We start from the raw sequence: 19,760 nt of genomic DNA on the forward strand, positions 1-19,760 counted from the left end.
AGGTAGACTTTGCATTGAGGGCAGGTAGACTCTGCATTGAGGGCAGGTAGACTCTGCATTGAGGGCAGGTAGACTCTGCATTGAGGGCAGGTAGACTCTGCATTGAGGGCAGGTAGACTCTGCATTGAGGGCAGGTAGACTCTGCATTGAGGGCAGGTAGACTCTGCATTGAGGGCAGGTAGACTCTGCATTGAGGGCAGGTAGATACCAGATATGTGATAGCATGATCCTCTAACAACTTTTTGTACTTTAGATGAGTTCGATTATGGTCGCCTAGTGGTTAGAGTGTAGTGACGGCAGGTCGCCTAGTGGTTTAAGCGTGAGGCCAAAAACCCGAAAGGTTGCTGGATCGAATCCCCGAGCTGACAAGGTAAAAATCTGTCGTTCTGCCCCTGAGCAAGGCAGTTAACCCACTGTTCCCCCGGGCACCGAAGACGTGGATGTCGATTAAGGCGGCCCCCCGCACCTCTGATTCAGAGGGGTTGGGTAAAATGTGGAAGACACATTTCAGTTGAAGGCATTCAGTTGTACAACTGACTAGGTATCCCCCCCTTCCCTTAATTGTAAATAACAGCATTGACTGTACTGAAAACAAAAGCAACAATATGCACTATTAGAGAGAAGTCATTCTTTGTCCTGTATATCTGAATGGGTCTGAGCGATCGTGAACAGTACAGCGTGGCTGCCTGCACTAGCTGTTGTTCCATGACCAGATAGGTCTAGGCCTGTCCCTGGTCAGATAATGGTTTCATATGCACGTATGATGTCAGGTCATCAGAAATGAAAGCATAAGAGTAGAATAGTGCAGAAGTCTTCTAGAACAATCCTGTACAGTATGCAGTAAAACATCCAATCATTGGGTTTTATTTTATAGATATTTTATACTTACACTAAGTACATATGTTCACATATTTGTGCATCTCATAGGATCTGCAATGTATGCATTTATATTACTGTATTTCATTGTATGAATTGCCAATAAGTAATTTTCCATGTATAAAATGTTAAGTTAACAAATGAAATGTCAAGGTATTTATACGGATTACAGATATTGTAACTTTATTGAAGACAGATACTGTGATTATGGCACATCAGCCACGTTTATACCTGGTTCTAATTTGTGTCCTTTGTCCTTATCATGTCCACATTCTGATTGTGCCCACATTTTTAGACGATTAAAAGACGCATTGTGAACTGATTTTGATCAGATCTTATAAGTGTAAACAGGCAAGATCAGGACAAGATCCGGATGAAGGACACGTTAGCAGCAGGTATAAACGGGGCTAGAGAAGGTGACCACTGTATAGTAACTGCATGTATAGGCTATGATATTTATTTTATTAACAAGTTAAGGTTTACAATATTTATCTAATTTGTTGATAACCTGAACTGGTTTCCCTCAGTCCCTCAAAAGCCCACCAATAGTACTGCAACCCTCAAACCAAAGAAAAGGTTTTCCTAAGAAAATGACATGAACAGATCAGGTTCAGAATATAAAGATGAAAAACAAACAAACATTCACTGACGACAACACCTCACTCTTATAAAGATGTGGAATAACTGAATAGTTATTATGATTCCATTGTCTATTCTCACTTCTGTCATATCTCTCTCCACAAATCAATAAACAGAGAAAGGCACTCTGTTCATCTAGAACAGGGGTTCTCAAGTACTATTCGAGTAGGTCCTGTCACACAAATGTCATAGGTGGCAAAGGTCCGGATTGATATTGTCATTTATCGACTTAGTAAACCCCCACAACCCATGCAACCCCAAACTGTTAAAAAAACTATTGTTGCAGAGAATTAGCAGTTCTAAAGTTCATTTCCTGCAATTCTACACATTATGTCATGAAGCAAAGGGAAAAGGTTGCCATTTTAAAGCTAATTTATTCAATTCTACACATTATGCCATGAAGCAAAAGGAAAAGGTTGCCATTTTAAAGCAAATTTATTCAATTCTACACATTATGCCATGAAGCAAAAGGAAAAGGTTGCCATTTTAAAGCTAATTTATTAAATTCTACACATTATGCCATGGAGCAAATGGAAAAGGTTGCCATTTTAAAGCTCATTTAACATTTTCCATGTCTTATTTGTGTTCATATGATACCAGTAGTCGAATCTCGACCAAATTCCTAATTGGTATTTTTTGGGAACCACAGTCCGTAATGTGTGGTCATGCGTCAAAGGACATCGGTAAATGGCAGTTGGTCCAGAACAAAGCAGCACGTATCGCACTTAGATGTAAACGGAGGGAAAGTGTCAGTAACATGCATGTCAGTCTCTCCTGGCTAAAAGTAGAGGAGAGATTGACTGCATCACCATTGGTCTTTGTGTGTGAGGTGTTGATGGTACCAAACTGTCTGTTCAAGCAGTTGGCACACAGTCCGGACACCCATCGGTACAACACAAGACATGCAACCAGAGGTCTCTTCACAGTCCCCAGGTCCAGAACAGGCTGGGAAACGCAGTATTAAATAGAGCCATGACTACATGACTACCATTTCAACCAAGTTAATGTGGCATATTTCCTGAAACTGATTTTGTATTTTAAAACTGGATATAAACTAGCATATTTCAAAAAGCTATTTGACATGTGTGATCGAAATCCATCGATCTCCTTCAGAATGTACAGTCCCATAAAAAGTAACTAGTAAATGGTACTATACAGAAAGTTGATTCACAACCCTTGCATTCCACCTACAAGCCTGAGATATTAAAACAGCCTAATACTCCCTTCCCGCAGTACAAACATAGTACAACACATACAGTGCATCTGGAAAGCATTCAGACCCCTGGACTTTTCCCACATTTTGTTACGTTACAGCCTTATTCTAAAATGGATTAAATTGTTTCCCCCCGTCATCAATCTACACACAATACCCCATAATTGCAAAGCAAAAACAGGTTTTTAGAAAATGTTGCTAATTTGTATATATATAAATAAATATAAAAAGCTGAAATATAACATTTATATAAGTATTCAGGCCCTTTACTCAATACTTTGTTGAAGCACCTTTGGCAACGATTACAGCCTTGAGTCTTCTTGGGTATGACGCTAGAAGCTTGGCACACCTGTATTTGGGGAGTTTCTCCCATTCTTCTCTGCAGATCCTCTCAAGGATGGGGAGCGTCACTGCACAGATATTGTCAGGTCTCTCCAGAGATGTTCTATCGGATTCAAGTCCGGGCTCTGGCTGGGCAACTCAAGGACATTCAGTGACCTGTCCCGAAGCCACTCCTGCGTTGTCTTGGCTGTGTGCTTAGGGTCGTTGTTCAGTTGGAGGGTGAGCCTTCGCCCCAGTCTGAGGTCCTGAGCACTCTGGAGCTGGTTTTCATAACGGATCTCCCTGTACTTTGCTTCGTTCATCTTTCCCTCGATCCGGACAAGTCTCCCAGTCCCTGCACAGAAAAACATCCTCACAGCATGATGCTGCCACCACCATGCTTCACTGTAGGGATGGTGCCATGTTTCCTCTAGATGTGACGCTTGGCATTCAGGCCAAAGAGTTTCATAAGACCAGAAAATCTTGTTTCTCATGGCCTGAGAGTCTTTAGGTGTTTTTGGCAAACTCCTAGTGGGCGGTCATGCCTTTTACTGAGGAGTGGCATCTGTTTGGCCACTCTACCATAAAGACCTGATGGGTGGAGTACTGCAGAGATGATTGTACTTCCGGAAGTTTCTCCCATCTCCACAGAAGAACTCTGGAGCTCTGTCAGAGTGACCATCGGGTTCTTGGTCACCTCCCTGACCAATGCCCTTCACCCTGATTGCTCAGTTTGGCCGGGCGGTCAGTTCTATGAAGAGTCTTGGTGGTTCCAAACTTCTTCCATTTAAGAATGATGGAGGCCACTGTATTCTTGGGGACCTTCAATGCCGCAGACATGTTTTGGTACCCTTCCCCAGATCTGTGCCTTGACACAATCCTGTCTCGGAGCTCTACGGACAATTACTTTGACCTGCACTGTCAACTGTGGAACCTTATATAGACAATCAAGTTTTGAGAAATATCTCAAGGATGATCAATGGAAACAGGATGCACCGGAGATTAATTTTGAGTCTCATAGCAAAGGGTCTGAATACTTATGTAAATAAGGTATATCTGTTTTTATTTGTAATATATTTGCAAAACTATCTAAAAACCAGTTTTTGCTTTGTCATTATGGGGTATTGTGTATAGTTGATGAGGAATCATTTTTATTTCATCCATTTTAGAATAAGGCTGTAATCTAACAAAATGTGGACAAAGTCGAGGGGTCTGAATACTTTCCCAATACACTGTATGCTCCTGTAGTCTTCACAGGAGGAGACTGTGATTGTGTCAGTCATGGTTCAACAAGCATTCAGAATCAAGATTACACTCTGATGTGCAACACTAGGCACACCATGCTCCTTTCCTTGACATACCGCACAACTTCAAACATGGCAGGTCAATTTCTAACAATAATCACTGTGCAAAAATATCAAAGTCTATGGTACGTGTATGTACTCTGTCCTCCCCATAAAAACATCATGATCAATAATGTAATGACTTACTTGGCAGGTTTATATATCTCCTACACTGTAATACTGTTTACAGGACAAGGTTCAATAATAATCTGTGATGTCAGGCCGCCACACCATATGAAGTGATAGATTTAACATTTCCTGTCAGGCCTGTCTGTCTCTGTTAAAGGGCAGGGAGGGACAAAGTCAGGGTGTGACTCCAATAGTGGTTTAGATCAACTCTCTGGATCAGAGATTCGGTTTACGTCCAATAACATCCACTTTTCTCTCTGTGAAATATTTCTGTGCAGGTCATGCCCCCCTCCCCCCTTAAAAAACAGGTATTGCTACATCAAAAAGTTTCTCAACTGGTCCCTGAAACAGAATAAAACAAATATATGTTTTTCAAAACACAAGTCAACAAACCACCTGTTGGTCACTAACCACAGTCCCAGCTGGAGCAAAACCTTTGAATTATCAACATGTAAAGTCCCCTCTCCACCTCCTATCAGCAGCCACAGCCCCAGCCTTCTCCGCCCATGTCTTTGCTGTTGAGTTTGAAGCTTTCCGTCACATTCTCGTTGAACATGGGTCCCCCATGGCGCAGGATGAGCTCGGCGGCCATCTTGTTAAAGGCCTCATCCACGTTGGAGGCGTCTTTAGCCGACGTCTCAATGGCCGTCAGGAAGTCCAGCTGGTGGGCCATGGTCTGGGCATCTTCTAACGACACCTCACGCTGATCCACCAGGTCAGACTTATTCCCTGAGGAGAGAGAGGAGAGAGAAGAAAAGAGGACCGAGCAGAGGGAGGACAGGTGAGGAGAGGTGAGGGTGGAAGAGGGAAGAGGACAGGTGGGATGAGGTGAGGGTGGAAGAGGGGAGAGGACAGGTGGATTGAGGTGAGGGTGGAAGAGGGGAGAGAACAGGTGGGATGAGGTGAGGGTGGATGAGGGGAGAGGACAGGTGGGATGAGGTGAGGGTGGATGAGGGGAGAGGATAGGTAAGGAGAGGTGAGGGGGGAAGAGGGAAGAGGACAGGTGGGACAGTAGGGGAGAGGACAGGTGAAGAGAGGACGGGTTAAGAGGTGAGGGGAAGAGGTGAGGAAGAGGAGCAGGGGTGAGGAAGGGGTGGTGAGGAAGGGGTGGTGAGGACAGGTGAGGAAGAGGAGAGATGGGAGAGGACAGGTGGGAGAAGAGAGGAGGACAGGTATGGATAGGGGAGAAGTGAGGAGAAGACAGGTGAGATGAGAGGACAGGTAAGGGGAGGGGAGAGGAGGAGTGGTGAGGAGAGGTGAAGGGTCTCTGGTAAGGGGAGAGGAGGAGAGGTGAAGGGTCCAGGTAAGGGGAGAGGAGGAGAGGTGAAGGGTCCAGGTAAGGGGAGAGGAGGAGAGGTGAAGGGGACAGGTAAGGGGAGAGGAGGAGAGGTGAAGGGGACAGGTAAAGGGAGAGGAGGAGAGGTGAAGGGGACAGGTAAGGGGAGCGGAGGAGAGGTGAAGGGGACAGGTAAGGGGAGCGGAGGAGAGGTGAAGAGGTGAGGAGGAGAGTTGAGGAAAAGGAGAGGTGGGAGGAGAGGAGGAGAGGTAAAGATGAGAGGACAGGAGGAGAGAGAGGTGAGAGTCGAGGTGAGGACACAATGGGGTATTTGGTATTTCTTCTATTTTATTAGGATCCCCATTAGCTGTTGCAGAGTCAATCAGTCCATATGGGCCAGTTAGTCAGCCAGCCAGTCCATAGGGACCAGTCACTGAGTCAACTTGTCAGTCCATAGGGGCCAGTCAGTCAGCCAGTCAGTCCATAGGGGGCCACTATGTTAGTTAGTCAGTCCAAAAGGGTCAGTCAGTCAGCCAGCCAGTCAATAGGGGCCAGTTAGTCAGCCAGCCAGTCAGTCCATAGGGGCGAGTCAGTCAGCCAGTCAGTCCATAGGGGCCACTATGTCAGTTAGTCAGTCAGCCAGCCAGTCAATAGGTGCCAGTCAGTCAGTCCATAGGGACCAGTCAGTCAATAGGTGCCAGTCAGTCAGTCCATAGGGGCCAGTCAGTCCATAGGTGCCAGTCAGTCAGCCCATAGGGGCCAGTCAGTCAGCCCATAGGGGCCAGTCAGTCAATAGGGGCTAGCCAGTCAATAGGGGCTAGCCAGTCAATAGGGGCCAGTCAGTCAGTCCATAGGGGCCAGTCAGTCAATAGGGGCCAGTCAGTCAGTCCATAGGTGCCAGTCAGTCAGTCCATAGGGGCCAGTCAGTCAGTCCATAGGGGCCAGTCAGTCAGTCCATAGGGGCCAGTCAGTCAGTCCATAGGGGCCAGTCAGTCAGTCCATAGGGGCCAGTCAGTCAGTCCATAGGTGCCAGTCAGTCAGCCCATAGGGGCCAGTCAGTCCATAGGGGCCAGTCAGTCCATAGGGGCCAGTCAGTCCATAGGGGCCAGTCAGTCAGTCAGTCCATAGGGGCCAGTCAGTCAATAGGTGCCAGTCAGTCAGCCCATAGGGGCCAGTCAGTCAATAGGGGCCAGTCAGTCCATAGCCTACATATCAATACATACACACAAAACATCTAGGTCAAATAGAGGAGAGGCGTTGTGCCGTGAGATGTTGCTTAATCTGTTTTTAAAACAGGGTGATTTATAAAGACCAGGGATATACATTATCAAGCATGTTACTGATGTAAGGTAAGTAATAAACTAACTAGTAACCCTTTATTAGGATAGTCCATCTGTAGATGCTCTACAGACCATCAGCAACATTTCAACTATATACTTATCCTAAACTTAACCCTTAGCCTAACTTTAACCCTTATTCTAAACCTAACCCTTAGCCTAACTTTAACCCTTATTCTAAACCTAACCCTTAGCCTAACTTTAACCCTTATTCTAAACCTAACCCTTAGCCTAACTTTAACCCTTATCCTAAACTTAACCCTTAGCCTAACTTTAACCCTTATTCTAAACCTAACCCTTAGCCTAACTTTAACCCTTATTCTAAACCTAACCCTTAGCCTAACTTTAACCCTTATCCTAAACTTAACCCTTAGCCTAACTTTAACCCTTATTCTAAACCTAACCCTTAGCCTAACTTTAACCCTTATCCTAAACCTAACCCTTAGCCTAACTTTAACCCTCATCCTAAACCTAACCCTTAGCCTAACTTTAACCCTTATTCTAAACCTATCCCCAACTGTTACCTAACTGTAAATCAATCATTCAGCTATCCATCTATCATCTATAGATGGACTATCCAGACTTTATAAAGTCTGACCCTAGTAACTAACTACTAACTAACTGCTAACCGATGAGCAGGGGTACAATGTTTGACCCTAGTAACTAACTACTAACTAACTGCTAACCGATGAGCAGGGGTACAATGTTTGACCCTAGTAACTAACTACTAACTAACTGCTAACCGATGAGCAGGGGTACAATGTTTGACCCTAGTAACTAACTACTAACTAACTGCTAACCGATGAGCAGGGGTACAATGTTTGACCCTAGTAACTAACTACTAACTAACTGCTAACCGATGAGCAGGGGTACAATGTTTGACCCTAGTAACTAACTAACTACTAACTAACTGCTAACCGATGAGCAGGGGTACAATGTTTGACCCTAGTAACTAACTAACTACTAACTAACTGCTAACCGATGAGCAGGGGTACAATGTTTGACCCTAGTAACTAACTACTAACTAACTGCTAACCGATGAGCAGGGGTACAATGTTTGACCCTAGTAACTAACTAACTGCTAACCGATGAGCAGGGGTACAATGTTTGACCCTAGTAACTAACTACTAACTAACTGCTAACCGATGAGCAGGGGTACAATGTTTGACCCTAGTAACTAACTACTAACTAACTGCTAACCGATGAGCAGGGGTACAATGTTTGACCCTAGTAACTAACTACTAACTAACTGCTAACCGATGAGCAGGGGTACAATGTTTGACCCTAGTAACTAACTAACTGCTAACCGATGAGCAGGGGTACAATGTTTGACCCTAGTAACTAACTAACTGCTAACCGATGAGCAGGGGTACAATGTTTGACCCTAGTAACTAACTAACTGCTAACCGATGAGCAGGGGTACAATGTTTGACCCTAGTAACTAACTAACTGCTAACCGATGAGCAGGGGTACAATGTTTGACCCTAGTAACTAACTAACTGCTAACCGATGAGCAGGGGTACAATGTTTGACCCTAGTAACTAACTAACTGCTAACCGATGAGCAGGGGTACAATGTTTGACCCTAGTAACTAACTAACTGCTAACCGATGAGCAGGGGTACAATGTTTGACCCTAGTAACTAACTAACTACTAACCGATGAGCAGGGGTACAATGTTTGACCCTCCGTATTTCTTGACGTCCTCCATCCACTTGGGCACAGCCATGAAGGTTCCCCTCTTAGTGATGTCATAGGCAATGACGGCTCCGTTGGTGCTGCGGTAATAACTCTGGGTGATGGTCCTGAAACGTTCCTGGCCCGCAGTGTCCCAGATCTGCAGCTGGACAACAACATATACAACCCAGGGTTATCTCACAGAGTTAGCCCTATCCCAGGTTAATCTCACAGTTAACCCTAACAGGTTCTCTCACAGAATTATCACACAGTTACCTGCCCCCTGAAGGACTGATAACCTCTCATATGTTCAGCTGTGTTCAGGCTACATATAACCTACTATATGACACGTTTGTCCTGATATTCAATCAATACAGCGATATTATCAGACAACAGAGGTTTGCTCTGTCTCTGCCTTATGGTACGTAGACTACTAGGCATGGTACATGTTGTTAGTGACAAGGTGGAATTTCATGTCAGTAGACAGACAGTTTTACAATATGTTACAGCAGCCTTACGTTTATTCTGTGCTTGTTTACATACATGACAGGAGCAGTCTTGAGAACAGCAAAAACAACCCTGTAATGGCATTTCAATGTTCCTCCAATACTGTTACAGTACCCTATTGGCAGTACCCTATTGGCAGTAGGCTTCCCCAGTGACTTTCCCCACGCACTGCAAGCCAGGGAAAAAATACATATTACAACCTTTGTGTTGTGATAACTGCGCTGTTTGTTCTATAACCTGTTAGTTCATATGCCTTGCCACTGTGATATATAGGCCTAAGGGCGAGACAAGAAGACACAGTGGCAGAATAAATTCAACCACACCTTTGTTTCATCACCAAACCAGAGAGCAACATCTCTCCAGTGAAGTCCACAAAGCATATTGCATGTAACAAACAGTTACATGCCCTACAGCATGGTCAATCAAGTTAATGTTTCTAACATTTTCAACCACTAAACAACTACTAATTTAGAAACCAGGAGAGTTAGGCAACCGCAAGTCACAAAGAAACCAGGAGAGTTAGGCAACCGCAAGTCACAAAGAAACCAGGAGAGTTAGGCAACCGCAAGTCACAAAGAAACCAGGAGAGTTAGGCAACCGCAAGTCACAAAGAAACCAGGAGAGTTAGGCAACCGCAAGTCACAAAGAAACCAGGAGTTAGGCTACCGCAAGTCACAAAGAAACCAGGAGTTAGGCTACCGCAAGTCACAAAGAAACCAGGAGCTGTTTCCACTATTCCAGCACCATTTCAACATCATCAAATCACCTATGCTTAGTCTAATACAGTGACAACTAAAAGATACCAAAAACAATATAGTCCAATCAAAATAAGCTAAATATGATGAGGCTCTTCATGGTTCTGATTACTGTGTGTGTGTTCGTGCAAGTAGAAAAAACATGTTGACTCACTCTACTTGTTGAGAAACGCCAATGCCATCCTCTCTTTCATGTGGCCAAAACGGTCTATGACTCTGTCATACAGTACACACTTTTAGTTTTTGTTGTCCTAGCCTACCTGGCTAAAATGCAGTGGTGGAAAAAGTACCCAATTGTCATACTTGAGTAAAGTATAGATACCTTAATAGAAAGTTACTCAAGTAAAAGTGAAAGTCAACCAGTAAAATAGTACCTGAGTAAAAGTCTAAAAGTATTTGGTTTTAAATATACTTAAGTATCAAAAGTAAAAGTATAAATCATTTCAAATTTCTTATATTAAGCAAAGGAGTCCGCACCATTTTCTTGTTTTGAATATTTACGGCTAGCCAGGGACACACTCCAACACTCAGTGTGCTGCCATCCTGTTAGAAGGTAACAGATTATTTTATTACAATAGTTAAAATGGATTTTCATTGTGTTCCATGATGTTATTTGCCCCCTAGTGGAGCTTTCTGGTACTTAGAGTGTACACAAACAGGAAGTAGAGAATTCGTTCTGCACGCTTAGAAGCAGCTAAAAACAACGCTACGGTGCAGGTCTTTCAGTGTAGTTATTTCTTGTCACGCTTCAGCCTTGGAAAATATTTGTTTGTAAGTTCGATTCAAGCATTTAGCTAATGATGATAATCTTGTTATTGATAGAGTTTCTTACATATCAATGTTGGTTGGTTGCATTTACTCACAAATTGCAATGCCTTTCATGTATGATGTTAGCTGTATTACTTTGCTCGTGCGTCATGCAAACGAATTGTAAAATATACAATACTGTATTTTTGTTACTGTTTCTAGTGTAATATGCCTTGTTATTCTACATAGATGGTTGTACATTATTAGAGTAATGAAAGGAGTTAGTCAATTACCATATGAGAAAGCAATTAGCTATATGGTTTGGCATCATGCCAGATGCATGGTACCGTAGCACGTGCTTTGTATTCATGCAACTTCAAATGTATAATGTACAGCTACAGTATGTTGGTGTGAATTGAATACTAAAGTATATTATTTTCTGTGTTTTGCAGTTTTACAACATAAACGTTTACAATATATTCATTCAAGAAAAGTTACGCCTTGGGAGTTTTATTGAAGACTTAGTTGTTAGCTATCTGTCTAGTTTTGCATGGGAACGCAACTCAAGGGCAGTAGTAGTAAAAAAACATCATCACGGCGGGCTCAAGCTCAAGAATAACCACACACGGTGGTTTTGTTTCTACATTCATCAGCCAACAAAGCCTCTGTTCCTATGGAAGACCAGCAGTCTACGGTACAACAACCAGAGCCAAGAGTTCGACAGAGAGAGATGGAGGAGCCTCTTCAGCACATTGGGACCAAGTCTCAATCTACAAGATCAAGGTCATCAAAACAGTCAAGCAGATCCTCAACGGCAAGTTCTGCAGCCATCAAAGCACGCGCCAAGGCAGACGCAGCGCGTGCACAAGTCTCCTATGCTGAGAAGGAAGCTTCTGTGATGAAACAAAAGGCAGAAATAGAGGCCAGCTTGTTGAAGCAAAAAGCTGACCTCGAGGCAAGTTTATATGTTCTCCAAGTTGAGAGAACAGCTGCTGCTGCGTTGGCTGAAGCTGCAGCCTTTGAAGAAGCTGTAGGATCAGAACGCAGAGAACTTCAAAGAACTAGACACAGGGACACAGCCCTTAAGTCCAGTCCAGCGTACCTGTGAGTATGTGCAACAACATGCTAGGCCCTACTTTGCTGAACTTCCATTTGAAGTGGAGAAACAAGAGCTTAGTGTTGACCCAGCTACATACTATAATCCAGAAAGTAGCAAACAACAGAACATGAGCAGAGACTCTCCGTTCAAAAGAAATGAACAGCAGCATGGTGTAAATGGAAAACAAGCCCACTTCCAGTCACACACACAAAGCGTCCCTGAGTCACAAGTGGCACCAGACCTCATCAAGTACCTCCTACGCCGTGAGATGGTGAGTTCCGGACTCCTGAAGTTTGATGATCGCCCTGAAAATTATTGGGCATGGAAAGCATCCTTTCTCAATGCGACCAGAGACTTGAATTTATCAGCCAGGGAAGAGTTAGATCTAATTACCAAGTGGCTAGGGGCAGAGTCGTCTGAGCAAGCAAACAGAATTAGATCTGTCCATATTTTCAACGCAACAGCAGGGCTTAACATGGTCTGGCAACGACTAGAAGAGTGCTATGGTACACCTGAAGTGATCGAGAATGCACTGTTGAAGAAAATTGATGATTTTCCAAAACTGGCTAACAAAGACAATCACAAACTAAGAGAACTAGGTGACATTCTTCTCGAACTGGAGTGTGCTAAAGTAGAAGGGTACCTTCCAGGCCTCGCTTATCTGGACACATCTCGGGGGGTAAACCCTATAGTAGAGAAACTTCCATTCAGTTTACAAGAAAAATGGATTGCACAGGGATCCAAATACAAGGAGGACTATCGGGTAGCATTCCCACCATTCTCGTTCTTCTCGAGATTCATCAGGAACCAGGCGAAAACTAGAAACGACCCCAGTTTCACCCTCTACACCTCAACTAACCAGGTGTCTATGAAAAGTGAGAAACCTGCCAGGTACAGCAGCAAGACACCTGTGACTGTATACAAAACCGATGTGTCATCTGAGCCCTCAGACCACCAAACCAAACCCAGTAAGACAAAGATTGAAAACCCTGACCATCACTGCCCGATACATAACAAACCTCATCCTCTTAAAAAGTGTCGTGGGTTTAGGTACAAAACTCTAGATGAGCGCAAATCATATCTCAAAGAGAATGGAATTTGTTTCCGATGTTGTGGGTCAACTCAGCACAGAGCTAAAGACTGTAAGGTGTCAATCAAGTGCTCTGAGTGCGACAGCGACAGACATCTTGCTGCTCTGCATCCAGGTCCAGCCCCTTCAAATACAGACACTGCTACAGCAGAGAAAGAGCATGGCGGGGAGCAAGGTGACGATGCTCTTCTATCTGTCACCTCAAAGTGTACGGAGATCTGTGGTGAGGCAGTTAATCCAAGATCATGTTCAAAAATATGCCTAGTTAAAGCTTATCCGGCTGGGAAAAGAGAGAAAGCTGTCAAAATGTATGTAGTGCTTGATGAACAGAGTAACAAATCTCTGGCCAAGACAGAGTTTTTCAATCTCTTCAACATCAACGACAACTCTGCTCCATACACCATGAAGACCTGTTCTGGGGTAACAGAGACTTCAGGCAGGAGAGCCGTCAACTTCATGGTGGAGTCTATAGACGGACACATGCAGCTATCTCTCCCTACTCTGATAGAGTGTGATATGATGCCAGACGATAGGACGGAGATTCCCTCCCCCGACATTGCGTATCATCATCCCCATCTGCAACCAGTTATGGACAAAATTCCAGCTGTGGACCCAGACGCTCCCATCCTCCTGCTCTTAAGACGAGACATCTTAAGGGTACACAAGGTACGAGAGCAAATCAATGGGCCCCACGACACTCCTTATGCACAGCGACTCGACCTCGGGTGGGTCATCGTGGGTGAGGTCTGTCTGGGAACGGCTCACCGACCAGCCAATGTTAACGTGTTCAGGACAAACATACTTCAGAATGGTCGCACATCCTATCTGAGCCCTTGCCCTGACATCATCCAGGTAAAAGAGAACTACAACAGTGTAGCTCAGAAACACATCTCTCCCTCTACAATGCACTCGAGAGATCCAAACACAACTGTGAACACAGACAACCTGGGATGTTCCGTGTTCGACAAAACACAAGACGATGATAAACCAGCACCATCAGTGGAGGACAAAGCCTTTTTGGACATTATGGACAAACAGGTTTTCCAGGATGATGGAAACAACTGGGTGGCTCCACTACCTTTTCGCCCCACTCGACGTCGCCTTCCTAATAACAGGGAGCAGGCCATAAACCGTCTCACATCACTTCGCAGGACTTTAGACAAAAAGCCTGACATGAAGCGTCATTTTATTGACTTCATGCAAAAGATGCTGGATAACGACCAAGCCGAACCTTCACCGCCACTAGAGGGAGACAAAGAATGTTGGTATCTACCCATATTTGGTGTTTACCATCCACAAAAGCCTGAACAAATAAGAGTAGTATTTGACTCCAGTGCTAAGTGTCAAGGCGTGTCACTTAACGATGTTCTGCTCAGTGGTCCAGACTTAAACAACACACTCTTGGGTGTCCTAATGCGCTTCCGCAAGGATTGCATTGCACTAACAGCAGATGTGCAACAAATGTTTTACTGTTTTGGTGTACGTGATGATCACAGAGATTACTTAAGGTTTCTCTGGTATGAAGACAACAATCCAGATAGAAACATAACTGAGTACAGGATGAAAGTCCATGTATTTGGGAACAGCCCTTCACCAGCCGTAGCCATCTACTGCATGAGACGAGCAGCGCTACAGGGTGAGAAGGAACATGGATCAGAACCCAAGCAATATGTAGTGAGGAACTTCTACGTCGATGATGGGCTGACATCAGTAGCTACAACAGAAGAAGCTATCAACATTCTAAGAAAAACACAAGCAATGTTGGCGGAGTCCAACATGAAACTACACAAGATTGCATCCAATAGCAAAACAGTTATGGAAGCCTTCCCTATGGAGGACCGTGCAAAAGACTTAAAAGATCTGGACCTAGGAGTGGATCCTCTCCCCTTTCAACGGAGTCTGGGACTTTCCTGGAACCTGGAAACAGACAGCTTCTCATTCCAGGTGTCCCACAATGAGAAGCCTTTTACGCGGAGAGGCATCCTGTCCACAGTGAATAGTCTTTATGACCCCCTTGGGTTCGTGGCTCCAATAACAATGCAAGGTAAAGCCTTAATCAGAGAACTCTCTTCTGATCAGAGTGAGTGGGATGCCCCTCTTCCCCCAGAAAAAGAAGAGAAATGGAAAATGTGGAAGGATTCTTTGATGGAGTTGGAACATATGTATATTCAGCGGACCTACATCCCAGTCTCCTTGTCTACCACTCAAAGAAGAGAGCTACACATCTTCTCGGATGCCTCTACAGTAGCCATAGGAGCGGTAGCCTACCTGAGAGTTATTGACTCGGAAGGTCAATGCCATGTTGGATTTGTCATGGGGAAATCAAAATTGGCCCCTCGTCCGGCCCACACTATCCCACGCCTAGAACTGTGTGCGGCTTTGCTAGCTGTTGAGATGTATGAACTGATCAGAGACGAAATTGACATTGATGTAAATGTGGCCAAGTTCTACACAGACAGTAAGATAGTTCTCGGTTACATCCACAATGTCACCAAAAGATTCTATGTGTATGTTGCCAATAGGGTAACTCGCATCAGGAAGTCTACCCATCCAGATCAGTGGTGTTATGTAAACACTGACAGCAATCCAGCAGACCATGCAACCAGGCCTATATTTGCTGCGCTCTTAAAGTACACCAGTTGGTTCTCAGGTCCACCTTTCCTGACCCAAACAAACTCAAGTGAGCCTGAGAACATAAATTTTGACCTTGTAGAGCCTCACGCAGACGCAGAGATTCGACCAGACGTCACTGTCTTCGCCTCTAAGGTTTCTGGAGCTCAACTCGGCTCTCATCGCTTTGAGAGGTTCTCAAGCTGGAAAGCTCTCAATCGAGCCACAGCACGACTCATTCATGTTGCCAGATCCTTCCATGAAGGTGCGGACAACACCAGCTGCAGAGGCTGGCATGACTGTAATAAACCATGCGGTACAAGTGAGTTGTCACAAGCCAAAACAGCAATCATTCACTGTGTGCAACATGAAGCCTTCAGAGAAGAATTCAAATGCCTTGAAAAAGGAAAAGAGTTCCCAAAACAAAGTACACTCAAAAAACCTTTCCCAGTACTGACAAAAAGGTTAGGAAAGTAGAACTAAAAATTGTCAAGCAAGGAGCTGCTAAGGTGTTTCTGAGACCAATCTCAGAGATTGTTGTTCTTCTTTCTGAAGCATCCTAGAGACAAAAGATAAAAATAGAAAGGACATTATTTGTTTCTTGATATGTTTTATTTCATAGTGGCACAATTTCATTATACCAGGCGGGGAGTGTGCTGCCATCCTGTTAGAAGGTAACAGATTATTTTATTACAATAGTTAAAATGGATTTTCATTGTGTTCCATGATGTTATTTGCCCCCTAGTGGAGCTTTCTGGTACTTAGAGTGTACACAAACAGGAAGTAGAGAATTCGTTCTGCACGCTTAGAAGCAGCTAAAAACAACGCTACGGTGCAGGTCTTTCAGTGTAGTTATTTCTTGTCACGCTTCAGCCTTGGAAAATATTTGTTTGTAAGTTCGATTCAAGCATTTAGCTAATGATGATAATCTTGTTATTGATAGAGTTTCTTACATATCAATGTTGGTTGGTTGCATTTACTCACAAATTGCAATGCCTTTCATGTATGATGTTAGCTGTATTACTTTGCTCGTGCGTCATGCAAACGAATTGTAAAATATACAATACTGTATTTTTGTTACTGTTTCTAGTGTAATATGCCTTGTTATTCTACATAGATGGTTGTACATTATTAGAGTAATGAAAGGAGTTAGTCAATTACCATATGAGAAAGCAATTAGCTATATGGTTTGGCATCATGCCAGATGCATGGTACCGTAGCACGTGCTTTGTATTCATGCAACTTCAAATGTATAATGTACAGCTACAGTATGTTGGTGTGAATTGAATACTAAAGTATATTATTTTCTGTGTTTTGCAGTTTTACAACATAAACGTTTACAATATATTCATTCAAGAAAAGTTACGCCTTGGGAGTTTTATTGAAGACTTAGCTAACAACTATCTGTCTAGTTTTGCATGGGAACGCAACTCAAGGGCAGAATACTCAGACATTATTTACAAAAGATGCATTTATGTTTGAGTCCGCCAGAACATAGGCAGTAGGGATTACCACGTGTTCTCTTGATATGTGCATGAATTTCAACATGTTCCTGTTCTGCTTAGCATTTAAAATGTAACAAGTACTTTGGGTTGTCAGGGAAAATGTATGGAGTAAAAAGTACAATATTTTATTAAGGAATGTAGTGAAGTAAAAGTTATCAAAAATAAATAGTAAAGTACAGATACCCCCAAAAACTACTTAAGTAGTACTTTACATATGGTTCCTTTCAAAACCTCCATTTCTCCTTATATGGTTCCTTTCGAAATGCCCTCTCCTTTCGACACCCCCAATTTTCCTGAGAGATGCACTGCACTGAGAGACGACATACACCACATGACCAAAAGTATGTGGACACCTGCTTGTGGAACATCCCATTCCAAAATCATGGCCATTAATATGGAGTTGGTTCCCCCTTTGCTGCTATAACAGCCTCCACTCTTCTGGGAAGGCTTTCCACTAGATGTTGGAACATTGCTGCAGGGACTTGCTTCCATTCAGCCATAAGAGCATTAGTGAGGTCGGGCACTGATGTAGGGAGATTAGGCCTGGCTAACAGTCAGCGTTCCAATTCATCCCAAAGCTGTTCAATGGGGTTGAGGTCAGGGCTCTGTGCAGGCTAGTCAAGTTCTTCCACATCGATCTCGACAAACCATTTCTGTATGGACCTCGCTTTGTGCATGGGGGCATTGTCATGCTGCAACAGGAAAGGGCCTTCCCCAAACTATTGCCACAAAGTCGGAAGCACAGAATAGTCTAGAATTACATTGTGTGCTGTAGCATTAAGATATCCCTTCACTGGAACTAAGGGGCCCGAACCATGAAAAACAGCCACAGACCATTATTCCTCCTCCACCAAATTTTACAGTTGGAAGTATGCATTGAGGCAGCTAGCATTCTCCTGGCATCCGCCAAACCCAGATTCGTCCGTTGGACTGCCAGATGGTGAAGCGTGATTCATCACTCCTAACAACACATTTCCATTTTATTTCACCTTTATTTAACCAGGTAGGCCAGTTGAGAACAAGTTCTCATTTACAACTGCGACCTGGCCAAGAATAAAGCAAAGCAGTTTGACACAAACAACACCACATGGAATAAACAAACATACAGACAATAACACAATAGAAGTCTATATACAGTGTGTGCAAATGAAGTAAGATTAGGGAGGTAGGGCAATAAATAGGCCATAGTGGTGAAATAATTACAATTTAGCATTAACACTGGAGTGATAGATGTGCAGAAGATGATGTGCAAGTAGAGATACTGGTGTGCAATTGCTCCTGAGTCCAATGACAGCGAGCTTTACACCACTCCAGCCGACGCTTGGCTGCTCGCCCATGGAAACCCATTTCATGAAGCTCCCGAAGAACAGTTCTTGTGCTGACGTTCCAAACTGCCTCTGGAAGCAACTCGGTAGTGAGTGTTGCAACCGAGGACAGACGATTTTTACACGCTTCAGCGGTCCCGTTCTGTGAGTTTGTGTGTCCTACCACTTTGCAGGCTGAGACGTTGTTGCTCCTAGACGTTTCCACTTCACAATAACAGCACTTACAGCAGGGAAGAAATTTGACAAACTGACTTGTTGGAAAGGTGGCATCCTATGGCGGTGCCACGTTGAAAGTCACTGAGCTCTTCAGTAAGGCCATTCTACTGTCAATGTTTGTCTATGTTGATTGCATGGCTGTGTGCTCGATTTTATACACCTGTCAGCAACTGGTGTGGCTGAAAAAGCAGAATCCACTCATTTGAAGGGGTGTCTACATACCGCTGTATATACAGTGGGTAGGTTGGCAGCATAGAGACCCTGAGGTATGACTGCTCTGATAGATAGTGGCAGAGCTGGACCCTATTGCAAATGCTCGCTGGCTTCCCTTGGATTCAATGCTATGGTCAGCAATAATGTCAGACAGCATCACTACACACACAGAGACATGCTGTTTCGCTCTCTCGGGTGGTTTCTCTGGTGAGGTGGTGTCCATTCAGCCTTTTGCGAATTGAAGGAAAATGATGAAACACAGAGTGACGAAATAAAATATTTTATGTATTTATTTTAGTGGTGGGGGGGAAGCCTGACTTCCCTTGGCACCCATGAATACGCTCCACTGTCTATTGTTGACTTCGGTTAACAGTCACATAGGCTAGGCTATGGGAATTGATCAATTCACATCAGGCTGCTATAGCTACTAACCTTCACTCTCTTCCCTTGAATATCCATTGTCTTCATGGTAAAGTCCACTCCGATGGTATTTCCTTGTCTTTCCATGAAATTGCCAGACTTGAACCGTTGAACCACACAAGTTTTGCCAACACCTACATCTCCCACTAAAACTATTTTAAAAACAAAGTCATAGCTGTCATCCGTCTCCAGTAACGTTAATGACATTGTCGATGCGACTGGTGGCTGTTTCTTAGATAACTACAAAGTTATCGTCGATGTTACATGAGTGTTTTATAACAACGCTAGAATATTATCTGTTTACAATGCAAAACTGACGTGGAGAAAAGTCGGCACCAACGGAATTGCCAACGCGGAAGGCAAAAGTACAGTTTTAGGTATCCTTCAACCGCGCCTGAGTGTTTCAACATGGAATAGATAAGCGCTATTCTCATAGGAGTCCGTAGCATACAAGGTGGAGGACC

General features: G+C 43.9%; 2 protein-coding genes across 3 annotated transcripts; one reads left to right on the top strand and one right to left on the bottom strand.

Annotated features, from left to right (window-relative positions):
• Positions 1-843: 843 nt before the first annotated feature.
• On the bottom strand, positions 844-19,723 carry rab43 (RAB43, member RAS oncogene family). Of its 2 annotated transcripts, none has more exons than XM_071336953.1 (3): positions 19,309-19,698; positions 8,792-8,975; positions 844-5,250 (listed from the first exon to the last, which is right to left on the bottom strand). In XM_071336953.1, the coding sequence occupies exons 1-3, from the start codon at positions 19,501-19,503 to the stop codon at positions 4,997-4,999; spliced, it is 633 nt and encodes a 210-aa protein (XP_071193054.1). In that variant the 5' UTR covers positions 19,504-19,698; the 3' UTR covers positions 844-4,996. The 2 variants fall into 2 exon arrangements, with proteins under 2 accessions (XP_071193054.1, XP_071193055.1); XM_071336954.1 differs by lacking the exon at positions 844-5,250 and adding an exon at positions 5,258-5,788 and having other exon boundaries at positions 19,309-19,723.
• Positions 13,314-17,010, top strand: LOC139536489 (uncharacterized). Its single transcript, XM_071337044.1, has 2 exons — positions 13,314-16,509; positions 16,938-17,010. Exon 1 carries the CDS (start codon positions 13,314-13,316, stop codon positions 16,092-16,094), a length of 2,781 nt encoding a protein of 926 aa, XP_071193145.1. The 3' UTR covers positions 16,095-16,509; positions 16,938-17,010.
• Positions 19,724-19,760: the final 37 nt, after the last annotated feature.

Source organism: Salvelinus alpinus, chromosome 12 (genome assembly GCF_045679555.1).
Source record: "Salvelinus alpinus chromosome 12, SLU_Salpinus.1, whole genome shotgun sequence".
Taxonomy (NCBI): Eukaryota; Metazoa; Chordata; class Actinopteri; order Salmoniformes; family Salmonidae; genus Salvelinus; species Salvelinus alpinus.